The sequence below is a fragment of the Bufo gargarizans genome, chromosome 9 (genome assembly GCF_014858855.1).
Source record: "Bufo gargarizans isolate SCDJY-AF-19 chromosome 9, ASM1485885v1, whole genome shotgun sequence".
NCBI lineage: Eukaryota > Metazoa > Chordata > Amphibia > Anura > Bufonidae > Bufo > Bufo gargarizans.
Genome location: NC_058088.1, coordinates 54,251,835 through 54,275,438, shown reverse-complemented (window position 1 = coordinate 54,275,438; position 23,604 = coordinate 54,251,835). Strand labels below are relative to the sequence as shown.

At 44.2% G+C, this 23,604-nt stretch overlaps 1 protein-coding gene across 2 annotated transcripts in view; it reads right to left on the bottom strand.

Moving 5' to 3' along the window:
* The window catches only part of PCDH19 (protocadherin 19), a 155,280-nt gene that overhangs the window by 71,748 nt on the left and 59,928 nt on the right, over positions 1–23,604 (bottom strand). For both annotated transcript variants that reach the window (XM_044268526.1, XM_044268527.1), the window contains exon 3: positions 3,105–3,163. In XM_044268526.1, the coding sequence (XP_044124461.1) occupies positions 3,105–3,163 (59 nt within the window). The remainder of the gene's footprint in view (positions 1–3,104; positions 3,164–23,604) is intronic.

Here is a 23,604-nt window from a genome sequence, read left to right as displayed (position 1 = left end):
AGCTGTTGAAACGTCGCCTGACTTTGGGTCCAATAAACCACCATTTTTTGAATTGATTTGGAGTGCTGCTGGCTATTTTCTATTTCTAGATATGAAATAGATAGATAGATAGATAGATAGATAGATAGATAGATAATAGATAATAGATAGATAGATCGATATGAGATAGATAGATAGATAGATAGATAGATAGATAGATATGAGATAGATAATAGATAGATAGATAGATAGATCGATATGAGATAGATAGATGATGGATAGATAGATAGATGATAGATAGATAGATATATACATGATAGATAGATAGATAGATAGATATGAGATAGATGATAGATAGATAATAGATAGATAGATAGATAGATAGATAGATAGATAGATAGATCGATATGAGATAGATAGATAGATAGATAGATACTGTGGTACAGTAGGTTTTACTTGAAGTTCTGTGTAAGACCTTTGTAACAATAATCTCAACTCTGCTACATCTTTATAATATACAGAAACAAGGAATCAATAACCCCGGGATCCGGCGCTCCCCGGTTACTCTACAGGTTTGCGTGCAAGAAGCCATAAAAGCCGCGGCGTATTGTTCCTAGGCCTGGAATTAGTAGCCGGGGAAGGGCCTCTTTGAAGATCATTTAGGAAAATCTTTTATTGAAGAACAAATCCTCCTGACAATGCAGCGTTTCCTGCGGCGAGGCCCCAGCCACAAAGAGACCTGTTTGCACTGACATTCCTGACTGGTGTCTTGATGAATAGTCCTGGGAACCCCATCCTGACCGTCACACCGCACCATCATGGGCCATGTTTGCTTAGCTTGTGATTAATAGAGCCTTCACAATGGAGGAAGCAGTGCAAGCAGCTGTGCGTCTGTGCAGAGCAGGTGTGTTTGTCTGTGTGCGCACATCATCCCCTCACAATACACCTACAGTATCTTCATGACTTGTGTGGGACCATTAGACCATGTCCTCCTGCTATTCACAGGCACCAAGCACAAAAACATCAGCTCCACGATCATCCATCCAGCATGCAGGAGGGGCAATATGTTGTGTCACCCCTGCCCTGTCTCCTCTGCCCTCTCTCCCCTGCTCTGTCTCCCCTGCCCTGTCTCCCGTGCCCTGTCTCCCCTGCCCTGTCTCCTCTGCCCTGTCTCCCCTGCCCTGTCTCCCCTGCCCTGTCTCCTCTGCCCTGTCACCCCTGCCCTGTCTCCCCTGCCCTGTCTCCCCTGCTCTGTCTCCCCTGCCCTGTCTCCCCTGCCCTGTCACCCCTGCCCTGTCTCCCCTGCCCTGTCTCCCCTGCCCTGTCTCCCCTGCCCTGTCTCCCCTGCCCTGTCTCCTCTGCCCTGTCTCCCCTGCCCTGTCTCCCCTGTCCTGTCTCCCCTGCCCTGTCTCCTCTGCCCTGTCTCCCCTGCCCTGTCTCCTCTGCCCTGTCTCCCCTGCCCTGTCTCCTCTGCCCTGTCTCCCCTGCCCTGTCTCCCCTGCCCTGTCACCCCTGCCCTGTCTCCCCTGCCCTGTCTCCCCTGCCCTGTCTCCCCTGCCCTGTCATCCCTGCCCTGTCACCTCTGCCCTGTCACCCCTGCCCTGTCTCCCCTGCCCTGTCTCCTCTGCCCTGTCTCCTCTGCCTTGTCTCCTCTGCCCTGTCTCCCCTGCCCTGTCTCCCCTGCCCTGTCTCCCATGCTCTGTCTCCCCTGCCCTGTCTCCCATGCTCTGTCTCCCCTGCCCTGTCTCCTCTGCCCTGTCTCCCCTGCCCTGTCTCCCCTGCCCTGTCACCTCTGCCCTGTCTCCCCTGCCCTGTCTCCCCTGCCCTGTCTCCTCTGCCCTGTCTCCCCTGCCCTGTCTCCCCTGCCCTGTCACCTCTGTCCTGTCTCCCCTGCCCTGTCTCCTCTGCCCTGTCTCCCCTGCCCTGTCACCTATGCCCTGTTACCCCTGCCCTGTCTCCCCTGCCCTGTCTCCCCTGCCCTGTCTCCTCACTTTCTGTGTCTTCATTGTTATTTTTCACCAAAGCATTCTGAGAGTTGTAGTTCAGCAATTACAGGCTGTGGAGAGTTGTGGCCATGTAGTGTGTTCTACTGATATATCAAGGGTTAAAAGGAAACAATGTATCTTCTGGTCAGTAAGTAGCAGTTACAAAGTAACTAATCAGGGATTAAAGAGAACCTGTCACTAGGACCTCAGAACCTCAATTTAACGGCCTAATACTCTTTTTCATGATGCGTCCATTTACCGAATTTGCCAGAAATCATCAGTGTATCCATTAAATGGACCCACAGGGCCCCATAAAAGGGTGCATTTGGCGGTATCCAGTGGAGGTTTTCGTTTTTAGTTGCGTGGAATAGTAGAGCAGACTGCGCTACGCCATGAGGAGGTCTCCAAAAAACTATTCTCACTGTATATGGGAACGTATCCCCAGTAGTATACACACCACTGGGTCCATCCTGTTTATGGGTCCATCTAACTGACATGCTGGAAGGTTTCCCCGTCTGTATGCAATGTGCAAGGAGCCCAACAGAGTTATCCTAGGGGGCGCTATTACACAGACTGATAGGACCCCAAATTGGCAAACAGTGGAGATGAAAAGAAAGCAGGTCCTGGTTCTTGGAGAAGGGTAAGAAGGGCAAAGATGCACCTGGGCCCTGGAACCTGAGGGGCCCAAAATGTCCCTCTGTCCCATGTTGCTAATTTTGAAAGGGGCCCAGAATCTTCAAGTTACACTTCTGGAGATCACATGATTATTGCTGCGGCCACTGATTGGCTGAGAAGGAATATGTGGCACTACTATGGGGCTGTGCTCCCATCTTGCTGGAATGTGGGGGGACTAGAACCGCACCCACAGTCCCCAATAATTCTGGGTTGTTCCTTTGGTGCATTTCAAAACATGAAAATGCCTAGTTTGACTGTAGTGAGCGCGAGTATTAACCTTCGCAGCGCCACTTTGTAGCACAGACACTTTTGTATCTCACCTCCATTAGACGTTTGTGAGTATCCAAAAAAAACAACTAATGGAGTAACAAGAATAAGTTAGGATGGAGAAAAGTCGTTGTGAGACGCGGCGACAGCTGCCGGAGAAGGAATCGATTCTCAGAAGCAATGAAAGGAGATCCGTACCTTTTAATCAGATGTGCTCGGCTGTTCACATAGTTTGTATCGAATGAATAGTTCTCAGTCTGAAAGAGAAGAGAAGAGGAAGGAGTGAGATCCCGACGGAACACAATCCCATGCTGAGACTTCCCATGACAAAGGCTGAGGAGAGAGTGAGGAAGAGAGAGAAGGAGGGAGAGAGAAAGAAGGGGGAATAGAGAGATCAGGGAAAGAGAGAGGAGAGAGAAAGAAGGGGGAGAGAGATCAGGGAAAGAGAGAGTAGAGAGAAAGAAGGGGGAGAGAGAGATCAGGGAAAGAGAGAGGAGAGAGAAAGAAGGGGGAGAGAGAGATCAGGGAAAGAGAGAGGAGAGAGAAAGAAGGGGAAGAGAGAGATCAGGGAAAGAGAGAGAGGAGAGAGAAAGAGGGGGAAATAGAGAGAAGAGAAAGAGAGAGGAGAGAGAAAGAAGGGGGAGAGAGAGATCAGGGAAAGAGAGAGGAGAAAGAAAGAGGGGGAAATAGAGAGAAGAGAAAGAGAGGGGAGAGAGAAAGAAGGGGGAGAGAGAGATCAGGGAAAGAGAGAAGAGAGAGAAAGAAGGGGGAGAGAGAGATCAGGAAAAGAGAGAAGAGAGAGAAAGAAGGGGAAATAGAGAGAAGAGAAAGAAGGGGAGAGAGAGATCAGGGAAAGAGAGAGGAGAGAGAAAAAAGGGGGAGAGAGATCAGGGAAAGAGAGAGGAGAGAGAAAAAAGGGGGAGAGAGATCAGGGAAAGAGAGAAGAGAGAGAAAGAAGGGGGAGAGAGAGATCAGGGAAAGAGAGAAGAGAGAGAAAGAAGGGGAAATAGAGAGAAGAGAAAGAAGGGGAGAGAGAGATCAGGGAAAGAGAGAGGAGAGAGAAAAAAGGGGGAGAGAGATCAGGGAAAGAGAGAGGAGAGAGAAAAAAGGGGGAGAGAGATCAGGGAAAGAGAGAAGAGAGAGAAAGAGGGGGAATAGAGAGAAGAGAAAGAGAGAGAGGAGACAAAGAGAGAGAGAGAGAAAGAGGGGAAAATAGAGAGATCAGGGAAAGAGAGAAAGAAGGGGGAATAGAGAGATCAGGGAAAGAGAGAAGAGAGAGAAAGAAGGGGAAATAGAGAGAAGAAAAAGAAGGGGAGAGAGAGAGATCAGGGAAAGAGAGAGGAGAGAGAAAAAAGGGGAGAGAGATCAGGGAAAGAGAGAGGAGAGAGAAAAAAGGGGGAGAGAGATCAGGGAAAGAGAGAAGAGAGAGAAAGAGGGGGAATAGAGAGAAGAGAAAGAGAGAGAGGAGACAAAGAGAGAGAGAGAGAGAGAGAGAGGGGGGGAAATATAGAGATCAGGGAAAGAGAGAAAGAAGGGGGAATAGAGAGATCAGGGAAAGAGAGAGGAGAGAGAAAGAGGGGAAAATAGAGAGATGAGGGAGAGAAACTGGAAATTAGAGAGAAGAGGAAAAGAGAAAAAAAATAGAGAGAAGAGGGAGAGACAGGAGGGAGAAAGAGAAAGAGTGAGAAGTAAGAGAGAGAGGAGACAGAGAGAGAAAGAAGGAGAAGGAGGAGAGAGAGAAAGAGGGGGAAATAGAGGAAAGGAAAGAGAAAGGAAGGAGAAAGGAAAAGAGTGAGAAGGAGGAGAGAGAGGAGACAGAGAAAGAAAGAAGGAGAAGTAGGAGAGAGAGAAAGAGGGGGAAATAGAGAGAAAAGGAAGAGAAAGTAAGGAGAGAGAGAGAAATAGTGAGAAGGAGGAGAGAGGAGGCAAAGAGAGAAAGAAGAAGGAGGAGAGAGAGACAGAGGGGGAAATAGAGAGATTAATGAGAGAAAGAGGGAGAAGGAGGAGAAAGAGAGAGAGAAAGAGGGGGATAGAGAGATGAGGGAGAGAAAGAGGGAGAAGGAGGAGAGAGAGAGGAGGCAGAGAGGGGAAGAAGGGGAAGGAGGAGAGAGAGAGAAAGAGGGGGAAATAGAGAGATGAGTGAGAGAAAGGAGGGAAGGAGAAGAAGGAGAAAAAGGGAGAAGGAGAAGAGAGAGAAAGAGGGGGAAGAGAGAGAAAGAGCAGGGATAGAGAGATGAGGGAGAGAAAGAGGGAGAAGAAGGAGAGAGAGGAGGCAGAGAGGGAAAGAAGGGGAAGGAGGAGAGAGAGACAGAGGGGGAAATAGAGAGATGAGTGATAGAAAGGAGCGAGAGAGAAAAATGGGGAAATAGAGGGAATGGGAGAGAGAGAAGAGAGAGAAAGAGGAAGAGAGAGAGGAAGAATAAAGAGACAGAGAAAGGACAGTGTAAAAGAAAAATGAGAAGAGAGAGGGAAGGCGGCGGGAGGATGAGAGATGAAAGAGGAAATGAGAAGGTCCAGAGAGGGGGGGGGGGGAGCATTCAGATTGTGAATGTGAATAAAATGTGACATAATAAATTCTGCTGCTCCAGAAAGAAGACAAGAGTCAGGACATCGATCAGACATTAAGCTTCCACTTCATGACAGTTCATCAAACCTGATCTCACTGGAGATTTCTGTGACTTTTACCTCTTTACACAAACATTTTCTGCACCACTGTCAATACTTTCATTGCCTTATCTTGTACTGATCCTGAGCTACACCACGTGTTTAACTCCAATCGCATCCAGAGCTGCATTCATAATTCTGCTATCCTCCTGTTTTGGTTTGCCATCTGGCTGCAGCCTCAGTTTTTCTATGAAGCATGCCGCGCTGTCTGGGCACCATACCCTGTACAGTAGTCTACAATAATCTCCTGTACAAGAGCTAAGATACTCTGAATGCAGCTCTGGTTGTAAATGGAGCATAAAAGATGATGTAACTGTAGATAAGTACAAGTCACAAGTAAAGGTTAAAAAATAATAATAGAAACAATGCAAATATGTTTACGATACACAATAGTTTCTAAAGATGCAAACCAAAAACTTGCAACATTTTTAATTTATATATATTTTTATTTTTTTCATCTTTGAATTCCTGTTTTTGCTTATTTTTTCAGACAGTATTTCACTTGGTTAACAGGACAAGCTCCTGTGGGTACAGCCGGCGTGCTGCAGCGGCACCTGACAGACGTGTTCACACAGCGCTGACACTCACTTTGCGGGTAGGCTGCAGAATCCAGGATATAACAGGTATGACCTGCATTAACCCCGTCAGTGGTCTCTGCACAGTCTAAATGTGTCATTTTGGCAATGAGCTTGAAACAAGCAGCCTGAAGCCCCCCTGCGCTTGTGTCAGTGGGTTCACAGGCGAGCCGCAGCATGCCCCCATCGACTCTGACAACATGAGGGCTCTGAGAAACTTGTCACCACCATCTTGTGCACTTGGCTGATTGCAGAAATAATTCACTGTAGTCTTCCTGCAGCACAATGTCATGTATTTTCCCATCTGAACAAATCTTGTTCATCCTGATCTCTCTAGTTCATGAATAGAATGCCAGAACTGCAGTACAGACTGGCACACGGGTAAAGCAATAGGAGATGGGTGTCTGGGGATGTAATTATATGATCCTCAGGATCTTTTGCAAGCCATAGCCTCTATAGCCGTTATGGCTACACCCCCGGGACTCCAGCTGTGGTGAAACTACGACTCCCAGGATGCTCCATTCCTTTCAGTGGAGTTCCGAGAACAGCCAAGCAAGTGTGCATCTTGGGAGTTGTAGTTTTACTACAGCTGGAGTGCCGGAGGTTAGCCATAACCTCTATTGTAAGGATTTCACATGTCCGCAAAACGGGTCCGCATCCCTTCCGCAATTTTGCGGAACAGGTGCGGACCCATTCATTTTCAATGGGGCCGAAATGTGCTGTCCGCATCTGCATTTTCAGCTCCGCACTTCCGTTCCACCAAAAAATAGAACATGTCCTATTCTTGTCCGCAAAAAGGCATTTTCTATGAGAGTGCCGGCGATGTGCGGTCCGCAAAATGCGGATCCGCAAAACACATGCGGACATGTTAATGGACCCTTAGGGGGAAAACAGGTGGTGGTCTATGAGCTGAGAATTTAGGGAAAAAGACAGAGCCCCTTCGGATACGATGCAACAATTCATGGTAGCACCCAAACCCTCTCATTAACTACTCCACCCATGTTCGAATACTCTCATCATTATTGCAGTTTTGGAAGCAATAAATAAGGAGTGCATGGTGGGAGTTGTAGTTTCATGAGAGCTGGAGACTCCTGTAACTATTAAAACCACAACATAATACTGTTTGTAGATTTGTAATTTTTTCAATAAAGATTTATTTAAAAAAATCACAACTTTCAGACCAGCCACTGACTTTAGCCCCGCCTCCTGGACTGTTGAGTACAAACATGGCTGCCCCCATGATACAACGTTTTATTGAAGCCTTGATTCCTTTTACTGGCAGGTGAATCCCTGATATGGCTCTAAATATATGGGAAGGAAAATCAATGTCTAAGGCTTTTAATGGCTATGAAGGGTATCAATTATGTATTAACCCTCTAAGTGGACGGGAACCGATTTCGTTGAGCAACCATCGTAACTTCTGTCAGCCTCAATACAGAATGTAATCCAGCCAGATCTGCTATGCAATGATGGGAGTTATTGATGCAAGACGGTATGCACTGTGAACTTCCACGGCTCCGGCACACGCTTCGTTCAGGAGCTCATTCTATAGATGGGCGTCACCTACAGTATATAAAGGAAGTATAATGCACCGATGATGCCACCGCCCCGGAAAAATAGAAACCAGAACCCAGTTGTGGTTCACACTGAATCCTGTTCACATTTACCTTTTTCTCAATTGTCCCTATAGTCATCTAATGGCCCTAATAATGGCCTCGGATGATACGTACAAGCAGGGCCATTACTATTTAAAGGGGATGTATCATCTATTTTGTATTATTAGCAATATTGTAAGTTCACAATTGCCAATTAAAATACGATGAATGTCATCTCTGAGGGACATTTTATCCCAAAGTTACTGCTTAAAAAAATAAATAATAATAAGTGACGGTAGAGCTGGGGGCGCTGTTGTATTGCTGTCTATGAAACATATTCCCTGACAGCAGTGGTCAAAAGTGGTACTGCAAGTCAAAATGTACAATTGTAAATGACAATAAGATTTAAGGAAAAATCGACTACGTATATTAGTAAATTCTTCCAAAAATCAGCATGAAATCTGACTTTTTTTTTAAGGAATCGCTCTACTATTACTTGGGTTGCAACATGTAACAGTTTAAGGCAGTGATGGCTAACCTTCGGCACTCCAGCTCTGGTGAAACTACGACTCCCAGCATGCTGCATTCATTTCTGTGGAGTTCTGAGAACAGCCAAGCAAGTGTGCATCTTGGGAGTTGTAGTTCTACCACAGCTGGGGTGCCGGAGGTTAGCCATCACAAGGGATAACTGAACAGCGTGAAGTGTCACAAAATTTCCACCCCAGTAATGGTCAATTTTAAGAAAAAAAAGGTAACTCACAAATTTAATTTAAATAGAAAAATTACAAATGAGCAGAATGAAGGTTTTCAGCCCCGGTTGTCATTAAAGCGTAAGAAAGTAACAGATCGTAAATGGATGATCAGAGACCGCAGAGGACGGTCAATGTGACCACAATCTGTTTCCCAACTAATTGCTTCGAATTCCCAAATGAGGCTAATTGTGTAGGTGTCAACGCGGCTCCAGGTTCAAAGGTCAGCCCGCATTAGCATACCATTAACAATTCGTCGTCATATAGAAATATGGAACATTTAGCAATTTTGTTCCTGGAAACAAAAAAAAAAGATTGACTTTGTGAGATCCCGATATATAAAATTATGAGAACGCAGGAATCGCATACATTCAGATGAAATAATGCATATGATTGATGAGCCGCGCGCAAAATATACCTTCCCGTTACTTACGGAACTTGGGTGAAAAATTATATTTTTTACCATCCTGGATGACTCTAATATTCTCGCATTTCTTCCATTTATCTTCATTTGGCTGATATCTGCAGATTTGACCCAAAATTGTTTTATTCTGCAGAATTTTCTATCCATCTAATGAGGGAAAGTGACACGTTGTCATCCTACCGATGAATAATTACCTCTCGGGTTTATGTGCCTAATGCAGAGATTCCTTCTGTAGATTGTGTTTGGGGTTAATCATTCTTTTCCAAATAACCTTTGAATGACGCTTCCTCCAATAAGTAAGAAAAGGAGGCAATATCTGCACGTCCAGGTGATACGTGGATGGAACCAGAAGAAGAGTCCTCTGATACAAATAGATACAAGTCTATGGAAGGAACTGATACAGTAGCTCCGAGCTCTGGCTTCTCATGGTGCTGAGATTTTATCTAAAGCTCTGACTTAGGGCTCGTGCACACGACCGTCTGTATTTTGCGGTCTGCAAAACACGGATCTGCAAAAAAAATAGATGATGTCCATGTGCATTCCGTATTTTACGGAACAGCCGGCCCCTAATAGAACAGTCCTATCCTCGTCCGTAATGCGGATAATAATAGGACATGTTCTATTCTTTTGCGGAATGGACATACAAACTTACGGAAATGGAAAGCACATGGAGTAACCTATTGAAACTAATGGTTCCGCATATGGTTAGCAAAAAAAAAACGTAACGGACACGGAAAGAAAATAAGTTTGTGTGCATGAGCCCTTAGTAGATCAGTCACATGTCTAAAGGCTCTACGTAGACTTTCTGGGTACTGAGATAATATCTAAGGATCAGAGTTACTTCAGAACACTTGGATATTTGCTCAGATCTCTCAGATAAAAAACCCGAAAATACTATTAATAAACAAAAACTTTTATATTATATTTATTGCCCTTGAAAAGGAAAGCAGGATCTGACTTACTAGACCAGGGATGCCCAACCTGCGGCCCTCCAGCCGTTGCAAAACTACAACTCCCAGCATGCCCGGGAAGCCTACGTCTATTAGCCTACAGCAAGGCATTGTGGGGGTTGTAGTTTTACAGCAGCTGGAGGGCCGCGGGTTGGGCATCCCTGTACTAGACCATTGAGATCATTTAGAGATGAGCGAATCGATTCTGAAATTCAAGCTAAATTTTTAAAAAAATTCTGATTCTAACTAATTAGAATTTTATGTGATTTGATTCAGGAGAATCAAGGAGAGAGGATTAGTCATAGACCTTACAGGGAGATTTCCCGGTGGGCTGATGCCCAGGGGGTCACCTGAGCCCTCCTCACAGGCGGCCAGTGGAAATTTTTTGCGGATGTATTTTGTGCTGCTGGCAGTATTTTGTGATGGACTGTGGTATTTGGCTCTGTTGGGTGGTATAATATGCCACAATATGGTATTCATGGCCTTGCCTTCCATTAATTTGGACCTAACTACAAAACGGGCCACTTTAAGTGAAGAAGCGAATGGGACAGCATCTAATCCGCAAAAAAACAGATCCAGATTTTTGCGGACAGCATATGGCCATCTGAATGAGCCCTTAGTCTTTTTTCCAGGGCCGCTTTAAGTTCCAAGTCCGCCATGCACCCAGGTCAAACATATCTGAGGTCCCCATGTACCCAGTGAATGCTAAAGCGTATCTTTTTGGCATAGGCTGGGCTGATATGCTTGATCAGTGGCGTGCCCACGGGGAGGATGGGGGGGGGGCGCTCCGCCCCAGGTGCCAGCTCTCAGGGGGTGTTAGAGCCTAGAAGCAATGAGCGCTTCCATCAATATAGATAGAAGCATTCATTGCTGGAGCACAGAGAGCTGTGGTCCTGTCACTCAGCTCCCTGCGCTCTGTCTCTCCCGCACTGAATGGTGAAGCAGGAAAACTTCTCCCCGCTCCACCATTCAGCCTGCAGGCACAGATCGCGCCTTCTGGCCTGTGTGGGCGGAGCCTGCAGCACATAAATCTGCATAAGATAAGCCCTGCCCACACAGTGCTGCAGAGCGATCTGTGCCTGCAGGGGAGAGAGGACTGTGAGCTTCAGGAACGGGACAAGGTGAGTAGGTACTACTACCATGGCTGAGGGTATTTCTACCATGGGACAAAATTACTACAAAGGGGGCACAGAGGGCATTACTACTACAAAGGGGGCACAGAGAGCATGATTACTACTACAAAGAGGGCACAGAGCGCATTATTACTACTACAAAGGGGCACATAAGGCAATTATTACTACAAAGGGGGCACAGAGGGCATAACTACTACAAATGGGGCACAGAGGGCATTATTACTAAAACAAAGGAGCACAGAGGGCATTATTACTACAATGGAGGCACAGAGGGCATTACTACTACAAAGGGGGCACAGAGGGCAATACTACTACAAAGGGCATTGCTACTATTAGGGGGTACAATGGGCATTACTACTATGGAGGGGGCACAATGGGCATTACTACTATAAATGGGATACAATGGGCATTATAACTATGAAGTGGGCACATCGGACATTACTACTGTTAAGGAGGCACAGTGGGCCTTTCTATTAAGGGGGCACAATGCGCATTACTACTATTAAGATGCACAATGGGCATTACTACTATGAAGGGAGCACAGATGGCATTACTACTGTGAAGGAGGCACAGAGAGCATTACTCTTGTAAAGTGGGTGGGCATAACTGTTATGGGGCACTGAGTGGGTATTATTACTATGAAGGGGCACAGAGGGCATTATTACTGTTATGGGGGCATGGTGAGGGCATAACTACTCTGACGGGGCACAGAGAGGGCACAATGAAGGGATAAGTACTTTAAAGGGGCACAATATGGGCATAACTACTGTGAAAGTTGTACAGTGAAAGCATAACTACCTGGAAGGGGCAGAATAGGGGCATAACTACCATGAGAGGGCACATATCTTGACAAAGCTACTATGAAGGTTGTACAATGAGGGCAATACTACTGTAAGGGGTACAATTTTTTTTAAGTAGGTGGGGGTGCCAGAGAAAGGACCCACCAGGGGTGCCAAACACCCTAGGCACGCCACTGTGCTTAATATACCCTTTTTCTCCCCACACTAAATAGGATTGTAGTCAATAGCCCATGAATACAAGTGTATGCCGATACAGCAATATATTCAGAGGCTTTCATCGTCGGTATAGTCAGGGACTACTCCCAAAGTATTCCTCGGATGGAAGCAAAAATCCAGATGTGAATGAAATCCTGATGGATGAATTTTAAATTCTCTGAGATAATATCTCCAAGCGTATAGAAATACTCTGAGCATTCTGAGATTTTGTCAAAACCGGACGCATCTCCGAAAACAAAAAGTTAAAATTTTGAAAAAGATTTGGTCGTTTTTCAGAGAACTGAGATGACATATAATAAAATGATAAGATCTCGGTTCTCATTCAGTAGACCATAAGTATAAGGTAGGGAGACGTCTGGATGACCGAATACCAGGGGCGTAACTACCATAGCGGCAGACCGTGCGACTGCCATGGGGCCCAGGGCAAGAGGGGGCCCACTCTTAGTTGGGATTATCTCATCTTCTACTGGAGGTGAGAACGTGGTCAGGACTCTACCCTCTAAAGGAACAACTTTTAGCAAATGAGGCAGTGGAAAAATGTCCCAAGGGTCATTGAAAAGGGTTTAGGCAGAAACCCTTCTGTCCTGTGTGGGGGGCCTGGTTTGATCCTTGCTATGGGGTCCTTACCTCTCTATGTACACCACTGCCAAATAAATATGGTCAATCCCTTCAAAACCCACAACAAGAATGTCCTTGCTAGATAATATTCCAGCACGGTGATAACTCAGTGGATACCACCTGAAATCAGGGGCAGATTGGCCATAGACCTTACAGGGAAATTTCCTGGCGGGCCGATGCCCAGGGGGCCACCCAAGCCCCTATCAATGCCACTGGCCAGGTACACAATAAGCTCTCAGTGGTAATTAACGCTTTGCGAATCAGGTTCTCATATACCTGGCCCTCCTGAATTCAACTATGTCCAACATGGTACCTCCTAAGCCCCCTTCTCCATATCTTATTCAGAGGCAACTGGAGGAGGAGGACAGAATGTAGCCGCTATTGATGACCTCCTATCAAGTTAGACTCTCTTACAACATGGGGCCACTTTTAAGTTTTTTTTTTTTCCAGGGCCACTTTAGGTTCCCAATCCGCCCCTGCCTGAAATGATTTTATTTTCAACATCTTAGAATCTGTCGAAAATGAAAAAAATATAAAAAAATAAAAAATCCTACAAAATATTTCCGAATGCAGGCAACCTGCCAGAGAAAACAAGCAATTTCCAGCAGTAAAGCCATCCTTCATTTACACAAGAGTCTGCCTCTCCCTGTTCATCATAACTGGATGGGATTCATTTATCAGATTAATGCCTCGTTTGAAAAAAATAAATAAAACCCTGGACAAGAAAAAACTGCAGCTGCTTCTACTTAGGGGGAAAAATATAAATAAAATGATTATCTATCCATCGACAGTTAATAAATTCAGCAAATGCATCATCAAGTCTGGAGCTAGTCAAGCACTGGAGGGTGGAAGGAGCGGTGATAAAAAATCTAAGTGTGACCATTGCTGGGGAGGAGGCTGCTGGGCCGAGATAATAAAGCAGAGCAAGTGACCTTTCCTGAAATACAATATCTAATTTACCAAACAGCAGCTTCCATGCGAGGAGCATGTTATCCTGTTAAAGCCCAGGGAGTTGGGATAACCCTGCGCGTTGCGGTTATTACTTTCCGCCGGTAATTAGTGCCAACAACGTTGTGTTGGATTTAGTCTCCGCAAAAAGAGAAGACTCCTCGGTGCAATGCTTGAATCTGTGCATCTTACAAAATACATCTCAAAATAAAGATGCCCACTGTCGCCTCCAGGATTCGAAACGCCTTGCGAGGCCTCATTGCCACTACTGCAAACATAGTATAAATGTGTGCTCTTCCTCTGGTATTAGTTACAATGCGATATCAAAATGCATCGATAACCGGTGTGTAAAGTAATAAAGATTTCTGATTGATAAAGCCACGCGTTTCAGTCCCTTTATTAGGCGATGTACAATATTCTATATATAGAACTGAGCCAGTGCTAAAACACAAAGATGTCATACATAAAGTTATATAGTTTCATTGTATCTGATGGGTTTAGGTACAAGGCCGAAACGCGTAGCCTTGAAATATTCAATAATTAGGTCCCATCATTAGGCCACCCACAATCTGTTATTTATAGTACTAAGCCAGTGCCACGATGCATAGCCTTCATGTATTAAGCTAAAAAGTATTATTGAACCTCGCCTGTTAGAGGGAGCAAGCCAGCTCTGAAATGCGTAGCTTTGAAATTTTCAAGAATTTTTGTCCCATCATTAATCAACGTACAATATATAATCTATAGTACTGAGCCTGTGCCAGAATGTTTGGCCTTCATGTATGAAGTTAAATAACTTAATTGTGCCTGACGCATTGAGGAACTTGGCTCTAAAACGCGTAGCTTTGAAATATTCAATCATTTTCGTCCCATGGTTAGGCCACGTACAATATGTTATCTATAATACAGAGCCTGTGCTAGCGTGCATATCCTTCATGTATGAAGTTATATGACTTAATTGTGTCTGACGGATTGAGGGATTAAGCTGGCTCTGAAACGCGTAGCCTTGACAAATCCAATAATTTTGGTCCTATCATTAGGCCACGTACAATATACTATGTATAATACTGAGTCTGTTGCAAAATGCTGTACCTAGGAAGTTAGTTTTATTAAACGTGGCCAGATGGAACAAATAGACTGGTTCTGAAACGTGTGGCCTTCAAGTGTTCAATGATTTTGGTCTTTTAGGCCTTGTAGAATACACTATGTACTGAGTCTGTGCCAAAATGCATAGCTTTCATGAATGAATGTCACTGTGCGAAACTCCTTGGAATATGAATTTAATGGTTGCTGATGGAGGATGGACTACTCTGTCCCTGAAACGCGTAGGTTTGAAATATTCAATAGTTTAGACCATATACAATATACTATGTATAGCACCACGTCTGTGCTTATACATGTAGCCTTGGTGCATAGAGTCTTATGGTTCAATTACACTTGACCTGACTTAGAGGGCTCTGAAACGCGTGGCCTTGAAATATTCATTGAAACAATATTTATTATTTTCATCCTGGTCTTTAAATCTTTTTTGATGCCCTCAACCCATACAGTTCCTGTAGATTTATAGTACCCCTAACGGAGGCGGACTGTAAAACTAATGCGCACAATATCTGCACCACCGTGAACATGGCCTCGAGGCAACTAGGGAGTTTGTTAAAAGACGGTTTCCCTCAGGAGACAAAAATAATCACATCTGTCCACGAATTAGGTGATTTGTCCACCACTGGGGCCAATTGAAAATGTCAGTCATGACTCAGGCTTGAGGGTTTACGAGAAGAAATCTTTTGACCGGAAAGTAAAGTCCTTTAGTATCAGAGGGAAATGTAACAAACTAATGAAAAGTAACCAGATGTAATACAACGGCACAAAGATATAATACAACCCCACAAAGAGATAGTACAACCGCACAAACAGACAATACAACCGCTCAAAGATACAGTATAACTGAACTGCACCAACATATACTATACTGCAACTGCACCAAGATATGATACAACTGCAAAGATATAAAACAACCGCACAAATAGACAATACAGCCGCTCAAAGATACAGTATAATTCAACTGGAACAAAATGATAATATACTGTAACTGCACCAAGATCTAATACAACTGCACATAGAACAAGATACAACAATGCTGCCTGATCCCTGGATCCGAAAATTATCCAGTAATAAGGTCTTATGTCACCATTTGATGATGTCATGCCGCGTACATCCACCATAATAATATAGGATTTGTATAATTGGTTAATTCAGCCTGGTGTGATGAAATCATTGCGCAATTATAATACATAATTAACCCTTTGTGTTTCCCGCCTACTGGTTGGAGAAGAAGGGCTCCGTTGTGAATGCAAATCCCAAACCCCTATTTCACCGGACCCAGGATAAGTTAGACATATCCTGTATAAACGTGGCAGGCAGGTAGGACACGAAGAGGCCAAGTCTTCTGGGGCTATGAAGCCTCTGGAAAGATGGGCTCAATTTATTTTTGCCCTGTGATGGGCTCCAACTCTGCTGTGATGGGCTCCAACTCTTCACAGGAACATGAGGATCCAAGGGTCATGCAACATTGTCCCCTGGAGATGTAAGAAAAGGGCAAATGGGTCTGCAGCGCCTTAATCCTCTTGGGGGTCCTTCTGGGGTATGGTGGGGCATGACAAACAGAGCCAAGTCATGAATGGACTATGGCTCCTCCACTAGCCAAGTGATTTTAAATAAAGAAAGGGTGAAATGGTTCCATTACCTCCTCTCCATGGTTTAGTCCAAGGATGAGGATGTCATTTTGACTGTAAGGACCGCTTACCTTCAAGTTTGCCATTGGGAAGAGAATAGGTCATTCCAAAAAGGGTATAAAGACCTTTAACCTTCATGTTTTTGTTTAAGAAGAGCTTAGGTCATTTCAAAGATGGGGGCATAATAAGTAGGCAGTGAATCGCAAAATATCAACCCAGAAGAACATATTACCACAGCGCAGCACAACATTTTTCTGTACCTGCTACAGTATTCCTGTGGTTGCCTGAGTAAGTACCTGATGCTCCTTGCATTCATTAATGAGAGCATCAGGTCATAATGTACCCGACCAGCTGTGGGTGGCCTCCTGGGCATCAGTCCACCTGGAAATTTCCCTGTAGAGTCTATGGCCAGTCTGCACCCGATTTCAAGTTAGTCTCTTGAGACGCTCTTTAAAAAACATAAGGAGGAGAGTATTGATGTGGAAGAAGGTGCGTGTTAGGGTACTTTCACACTTGCGTTGCTGGACCCGGCAATCTGTATGCAAACGGATACCATTTCTAAACGGATCTGGATGTGGATCTGTCTCACAAATGCATTGCAATAACCCGATCTGTCTCTCCGGTTGTCATCTGGAAAAACGGATCCGGTATTTATCTTTTTCCCATTTCTAAAGGTCTGCGCATGCGCACACCGCAAAACCAGATCCATTCTTCCGGAACACTCGGCATTAATGCATTTCAATGTAAAATAATGCCGGATCCGGCATTCCTGCAAGTGTTACGTAATTTGGGACGGAGAAAATACTGCAGCATGATGCAGTATTTTCTCCGTCCAAAAACCGTACAGTGACTGAACTGAGGATTGCTCTCCATTCAGAATGCATGGGGATAAAACTGATCAGTTATTTCCAGTATTGAGCCCCTAGGACGGAACTCAATACCGGAAAGGTTTAACGCAAACAGGAAAGTACCCTTATTTGCATCCTTAGGCTCTATTCACATTGGAGTCCTCCATCCGATATATACATTGGGAGAATCTACCAATCTCTGATGGAAGACTCTGATGTATACCGACCCGATTTATACCAAAAGAGCATTCTTTGGACATACATTGGGAGAATGGAGCCCCTATGGATACGTCTGGCATATAGCTTTCTCAGCATAAAGACACAATGTGAACAGACCTTTAATTGTACGTGTATGTGTCTGTAGATGAACTGCATTGAAACAAATGTGATTTGGAAAATTCTAGAAAAAGATAAGCAGCACCCAAAAGGATGACGCCTTGAAGGTCACGGCAGAGCTGACACCAGGACTGCGTCTCCAGATCTCTCGATACAATTGTCTGAAATGTAATGACAGGGTAATTTTCCTCCAACAGAGCCGCCTATTCAGAACTGACATCCTCAAAGCAAACAGGCGTCTCAACAAGCAGGACCCGGCATCCTCCGCTCTTCGCCCTCAAGGACGAAAAACAAAAATTCTAAAGCCCCTATAGTTGAAATCCATCAGCATAAACTGAGCGATATGGAATTCATTACTTGTGATCTGCCAGGAATGTTAATTAAGTCATAATCTATTAATGCATTCAGGTCCTCACTGGACGCGTTCCATGCAGAGAAATGGGAGAATGCAGATGGAAGGATGGCCCGGCTTTCATAGAGCGTAAACCTCGGGTAATTGCCGCGTCTTATGTAATGCTTTTATAACGATGAGATTATCTGGGAAATGCAGTCATAAAATAATGTATGCTACAAAAAAAGTCAAAGAGAAGAGAAAATGCAGGATTCAATAGAGTGAAAAACAAGGGTGTGGAATACCAAAAAATGCTAACGTCCATCATAAATATAGAACCACTAGGTGGCGCTGCTGCCATCTATGATACTAGAAAAGGATAAACCATGACTTTGTTGGAACGTACAATAATCCCTGCTTTTAACCTAAATATATCACCTCTAGGTGGCGCCGTTACCACATATGATGCTAGAAAAATATAAGCCATGACTTGGTTGGATCATATAATAATTCCACCTTTTAGCATTAATGTATCACCACTAGGTGGTGCTGTTAATATCTGCGACACTAGAGAAAGTCATGACTATACTGGATCGTAAAATCATTCCAGTTCATCATGAATCTACCACCACAGGTGGCATTGCTATTAACTACGATATTAGAAAAAGATAGGCCATAATTGAGCTGGATCACACAATTACTTTTATCCTCTTTATATCACCTCTAGGTGGCGCTGCTACCATGTATGATACTAGGAAAAGATAAGCCATGACTTTTGCTGGATCATGAAATAATTTGAACCATTTATGATAAATGTATCATCACTAGGTTGTGCTGTTACTATGAATAATACCAGAAAATGATAAGTCGTTACTTAGTTGCATCATAAAATAACTCCACCTTTTCTGATAAATATTTGGCCACTAGGTGGTGCTGTTACTATGTACAACACCAGAATGCTGGATTTACATGGTAGGTCAGATTATTAGGAATGAATAGTAAGAACGCTTCTGCCCGTGAAATGACCTTTCATATGGACACCTCAATCACCATTTCAGGACCAGCCGGTTGTGCAGTGTGAACAGCGATCTGCTGCCCAGAAGCAATAAATCTGTATAAGGTCTTCACTTAAACAGTGGAGGAGATTGCAGCATGTAAAGTCAGCTCTTTGCGTTCCCTTCCCGATAATTGCCTGCTCCACTGGGCATCTAATTGTGCCAAAAATGTTGGATCATCATTAATTCTACTTTTATCATAAATATGTGGCCACTAGGTGGCGCTGTTACCACCAGCTACACCTCATTTTGCTATTAGGAAGAAAAGACGTCGTAGCTTGTGTTGTGCAGAAATGTTGAACAATGTTTGTGAAATCTTGTCAAATTCCATTGATTTGGGTATTTGCACAATTCCTAATAATATTACAGAGTGGATTTACACAGGACTGCAGGTGAACGTTCAGCATTCCCTTAGCTCAGGGACTTATCACAGTGCACAAAAGAAACCGGTAAACGTGTCCAGCTCTGCTACATGCCTGTATAAATCTGGGTGTTTTCCCTTCTTCTCATGTACGATACAAGCCCCTGACCATGATCTTCAAGCAGCTATTTTCACTACATGGCTCCAGGAGGTAAAGGTATAGCCGGGTATAAGGCTGATGGTCTCAGGCAGTCCAGTGTGAAATTAACCCGCGGTGTCAGCCCACCTCCCTGCGGAGTGATGCATACCTGCCTTTCTGTCTATGGTCGAAATTGGTGACCAACAGCGTAACGAAGAGATAAAGAAAAGAAATATCATGTCTCAGGTAATGATGTATGATACATGGCTGCAACCAGAGCGAACTGCACGCAACAGGAAATACAGCCCTTATACACACAGCATCTATAGACAGAAATATACACTGACCAGAGAGGAAACTATGGAAAGGAATCGTATGGCCTCTAGGTGGCGCTGATCAGTGTGAGGACTTCACATGTGATTAGGGGCACAGGTTGTGAAAGAACCAGAAAAGCCTGTAATCATATATAACATGTAGGATTATATTATTAGTAGTAGTAGTAGCAGTTATAATTTTCTGTATTAAAATTTATTTTTTAATATTTTACTAGTTTTATATTTATAAATATTCATTTTATTATTATTATCATTACGGTAGTTATTGTTATTTATTTATTTATTAGTAGTAGCATTTTACTAATATAATTATTATCCTTATTTTTATATTAAAACATGTATTAGGTATTATTATTACTAACACTATTCTTATTTATTATTATTATTATTATTATTATTATTACTAGCCGTAGTATTCTACATTTCTAGAGTTTCCATTGACTTGACTTTCACATTCTTTCATTATTTATCACATTTAGAGGATTCCTCCACCGCCCCCCCTAAACTCTCTGAGGGTTACTCTATACGCTCCGAAATGTCTGCCCCCGATTTGGGAAGTAATTGCAGACCTACTGACCTTCGTACGATAGTAAGATCCCAACACTACAGGGGGGGAAGCAACAAGAATAGCAGGGAATCAGATCCATACTGAATGCAACATTGTATCATCTGCCTTTTCCTGCTTTTTTTTTTCCATTTCTTTATCTTTTACCCAGTAATGTGCATTGAGTGTTTATAACAGGGCGAGCTGCCCATGTGCTGCCAGGAGCATGCTCAGAAGCATATGATGATGTCATCAAACTGTCAGCAGATAATCACATGACTTCAATATGGCAAAGATCCCAGAAGCAGCATATGGGGCCCTAATATCCTATGGACACCGGAGGTGTCAGATGCAGTGATAACCGTCCTGTCCAGTACACTACACCTCCCATCATGTAATATATAACCCAGGGGCCCAGCGCTGACAGAAGAACTATGCAGCTTTGGCAGTGACTGGAGTGTAAGATGTGATGTAACTCATGTTTAGCACAAATGAAATAAAGCAAAGGATTTGCAAAAATGCTTTTAGGCCTCTTGCACACAAACGTATTTTCATTCCGTTTCCGTTCCATTTTTTTTTGCGGACAGTATACGGAACCATTCATTTCAATGGATCCGCAAAAAAAATGGAAGTTACTCCGTGTACATTCCGTATTTCCGTGCCGCAAAAAAATAGCGTTACGGACAAGGATAGGACTGTTCTATGAAGGGCCAGCTGTTTTGTTCCGCAAAACACGGAATGCACACGGACGTCATCCGTATTTTTTGCAGATTTCTTTTTTGCGGCCTCACGGTTGTGTGCGATAGGCCTTAAACAGATTATACAAGATGACAATCTGTGGCTGCAGTGGAACTCCAACCCCCTGGAGATAACCCTCAGTGCATGCTGGGAGTTGTACTTCCACAACAACACAGACAGGATCATTCGTTTTTGACACGGTGACATGTTATAGCTCTGTTAACCCTTGGCATCCTGCAATAGATCGGGCCCTGAGCTGGTCTTGCTCCTGTTTATATTTAGGGTCCCTGTAAAGTGTCTGTTCCTTGAGAGCGCGGTCGCAGTCTCCGTACGGTCTTTTTATTCATGGCACATATTTGTCATGGCTTTCAAGCAGCAAAGCATCATCAGGAGTCACCACGGGCGTCATGTGTGATTGCAGTCAAATGAAAATGACATTGTGTGACTGCGGCGCGCTGAGACGCTTAAAGGAGCTTGTGTTCTCACTTCCCATTGCTGGGCTGCGCTTATAGCTGGTGTTACCCCCGAGGCGCTGCCATCCTACGCTGCGCCGCGGTGGCAGATCTCGATATGCAGAACAAGTGGCGCTATAATGAGGACAGAGCTCTCTTCCAGGTGCACCCCTCGAAATGTCAACAGATTAGGGTGCTGTCCCTTTAAGAGAACCTTATCACATCAGTTGACTGCACAGTAAGGAAAGTACAAGGGTGGAATCGCACGTCTTGCGAAGTTAATGGCGTCCGCCGGGCGCCGTTCCTCCGGTGCCATGGCTTTGTTAGCGGATATCTCTTTCATGTAAATACTGTGCACTGGAATAAAAGGGACTCTCCAGCTGATGACATTTGATTCGGCGTATTAAGAAAACCTCAGGACGCCTCGGTGTGTAATGAGCGCCGTTCTCAGGTGTTACATCCTCCACTTCACTTCTGCCGTTTAGAGCCCTTCGCTAATTACGAGCTAAAAGACGGACGGGCGCACGATAAAAACACGTGCAAAATGCGAAAATCTTCCCAGGGTGGATCTCGCCACGTCTCGCCGAGGCTCAGTAATGGCAGCGGCTGAAGAAAGCCTTTCCCTGGTGGGGGTGCACGTAAATAGGGGGCTCAAGGCATTAGAGGGTAAACTTGGCTATTGTAAAGGGTTAAAAGGCTAACTTTATTAGAAAACTCAGCCCAAATCCACAGACCCCCTACAACGTAAGGTCCCATGCACACGGCTGCAGCCGCTTGTCCGCAAATTGCGGATCTGCAAAACACAGATACCGGCCGTGTGCGTTCTGAATTTTTCGGATCGCTATATCCTGCCCTCTGTAAGAACTGCCTATTCCTGTCTGCAAAACGGACAACAATCGGACCTTTTTTTTTTTTTGGGGGGGATGCGGAACAGAAGTACGGATGCTATCCACATCTTTTGCTGCCTCATTGAAATGAATGGGTCCGGGTCCCATCCGCAAAAAAACACAGCATGCTTAAGGTACAACGTATTTAGTTTAGTTTTCCTTTCTCTTTGGGGTTCGACAAACGCCTGAAAAAAACGCTTATTTAAATGATTACAATAAAATGAGCAAAAAAAATGCTGTGAAATAAAAATAAAAAAAGGGTAAAAACTTGTGTCATCTTTAACCAGCCCCCAAAAATGCATGGGGGATTTATGAAACCTCTCTGCCAGAAAACCGGTGCCAAAAAGTAGCAAATTTGTGTACAAAAACTTGAGACCTTTTTATACAACCCAAACCTGTTGAATTTAGGCCTCTTTCGCATGACCGTTTTTTTCCCCCCCGTTTACAGGCAGTTTTTTCTGTTCCGTATACGGTCCCATTCATTTCAATGGTTCCGCAACAAAAAAATACGGAATGTGTTCCGTATGCATTCCGCTTCCGTATTTCCGTTTTTCCGTTACATTAAAAGATAAAACATTTCCTATTATTGCCCGCAAATCACATTTCGTGGCTTCATTCAAGTCAATGGGTCTGCAAAAAAAACGGGTTAAGCAATGCTTCCTCCAAAAACAGCACCACAGCACCACAGCACCACAGCACCACAGCACCCCAGCACCCCAGCACCCCAGCACCCCAGGTATATATTGGGAGGTGCTAGCTTCGGTATGGGCATGCACTTGCTTGACCTTGAGTTGTTTTCATTGATGTGAATAAAACTGAGCTGCAATACCACAAACAGCCTGGGGGCAGGGGTGGCACCATTTTAGAAGAAAGTAGCCATGTATTTCTACCCCTGGACAATCCCTTTAAATCGGCGTCCATACAAAAGGTTTTTTGTAAGGTTCTATTTAAAAAGCAATAAAAAAATAAAACAAAAATGCTCATATTTAACAAATATGATGATTGGTTTCCCATGTGTGATTCCTCTTCATCACGGAACACACTCGTCTGACCAGGTCTCCGCCATCAAACTGCATATATAATTGTCGAAGAAGAAGAATGCCGATTCGGTTGTAAGAGCGGAAGAATACCGGGACAAAAGAAATCTTAATGCGATGATTGCCATTGTGTCAGGGAAGAAATGCAATCTGGGAGAGAGCGGCAGATAATAAGAAAACTCTATTATTTTTTTTTAAATATAATAAAAAAACGCCATCAATTATGAAAAATGT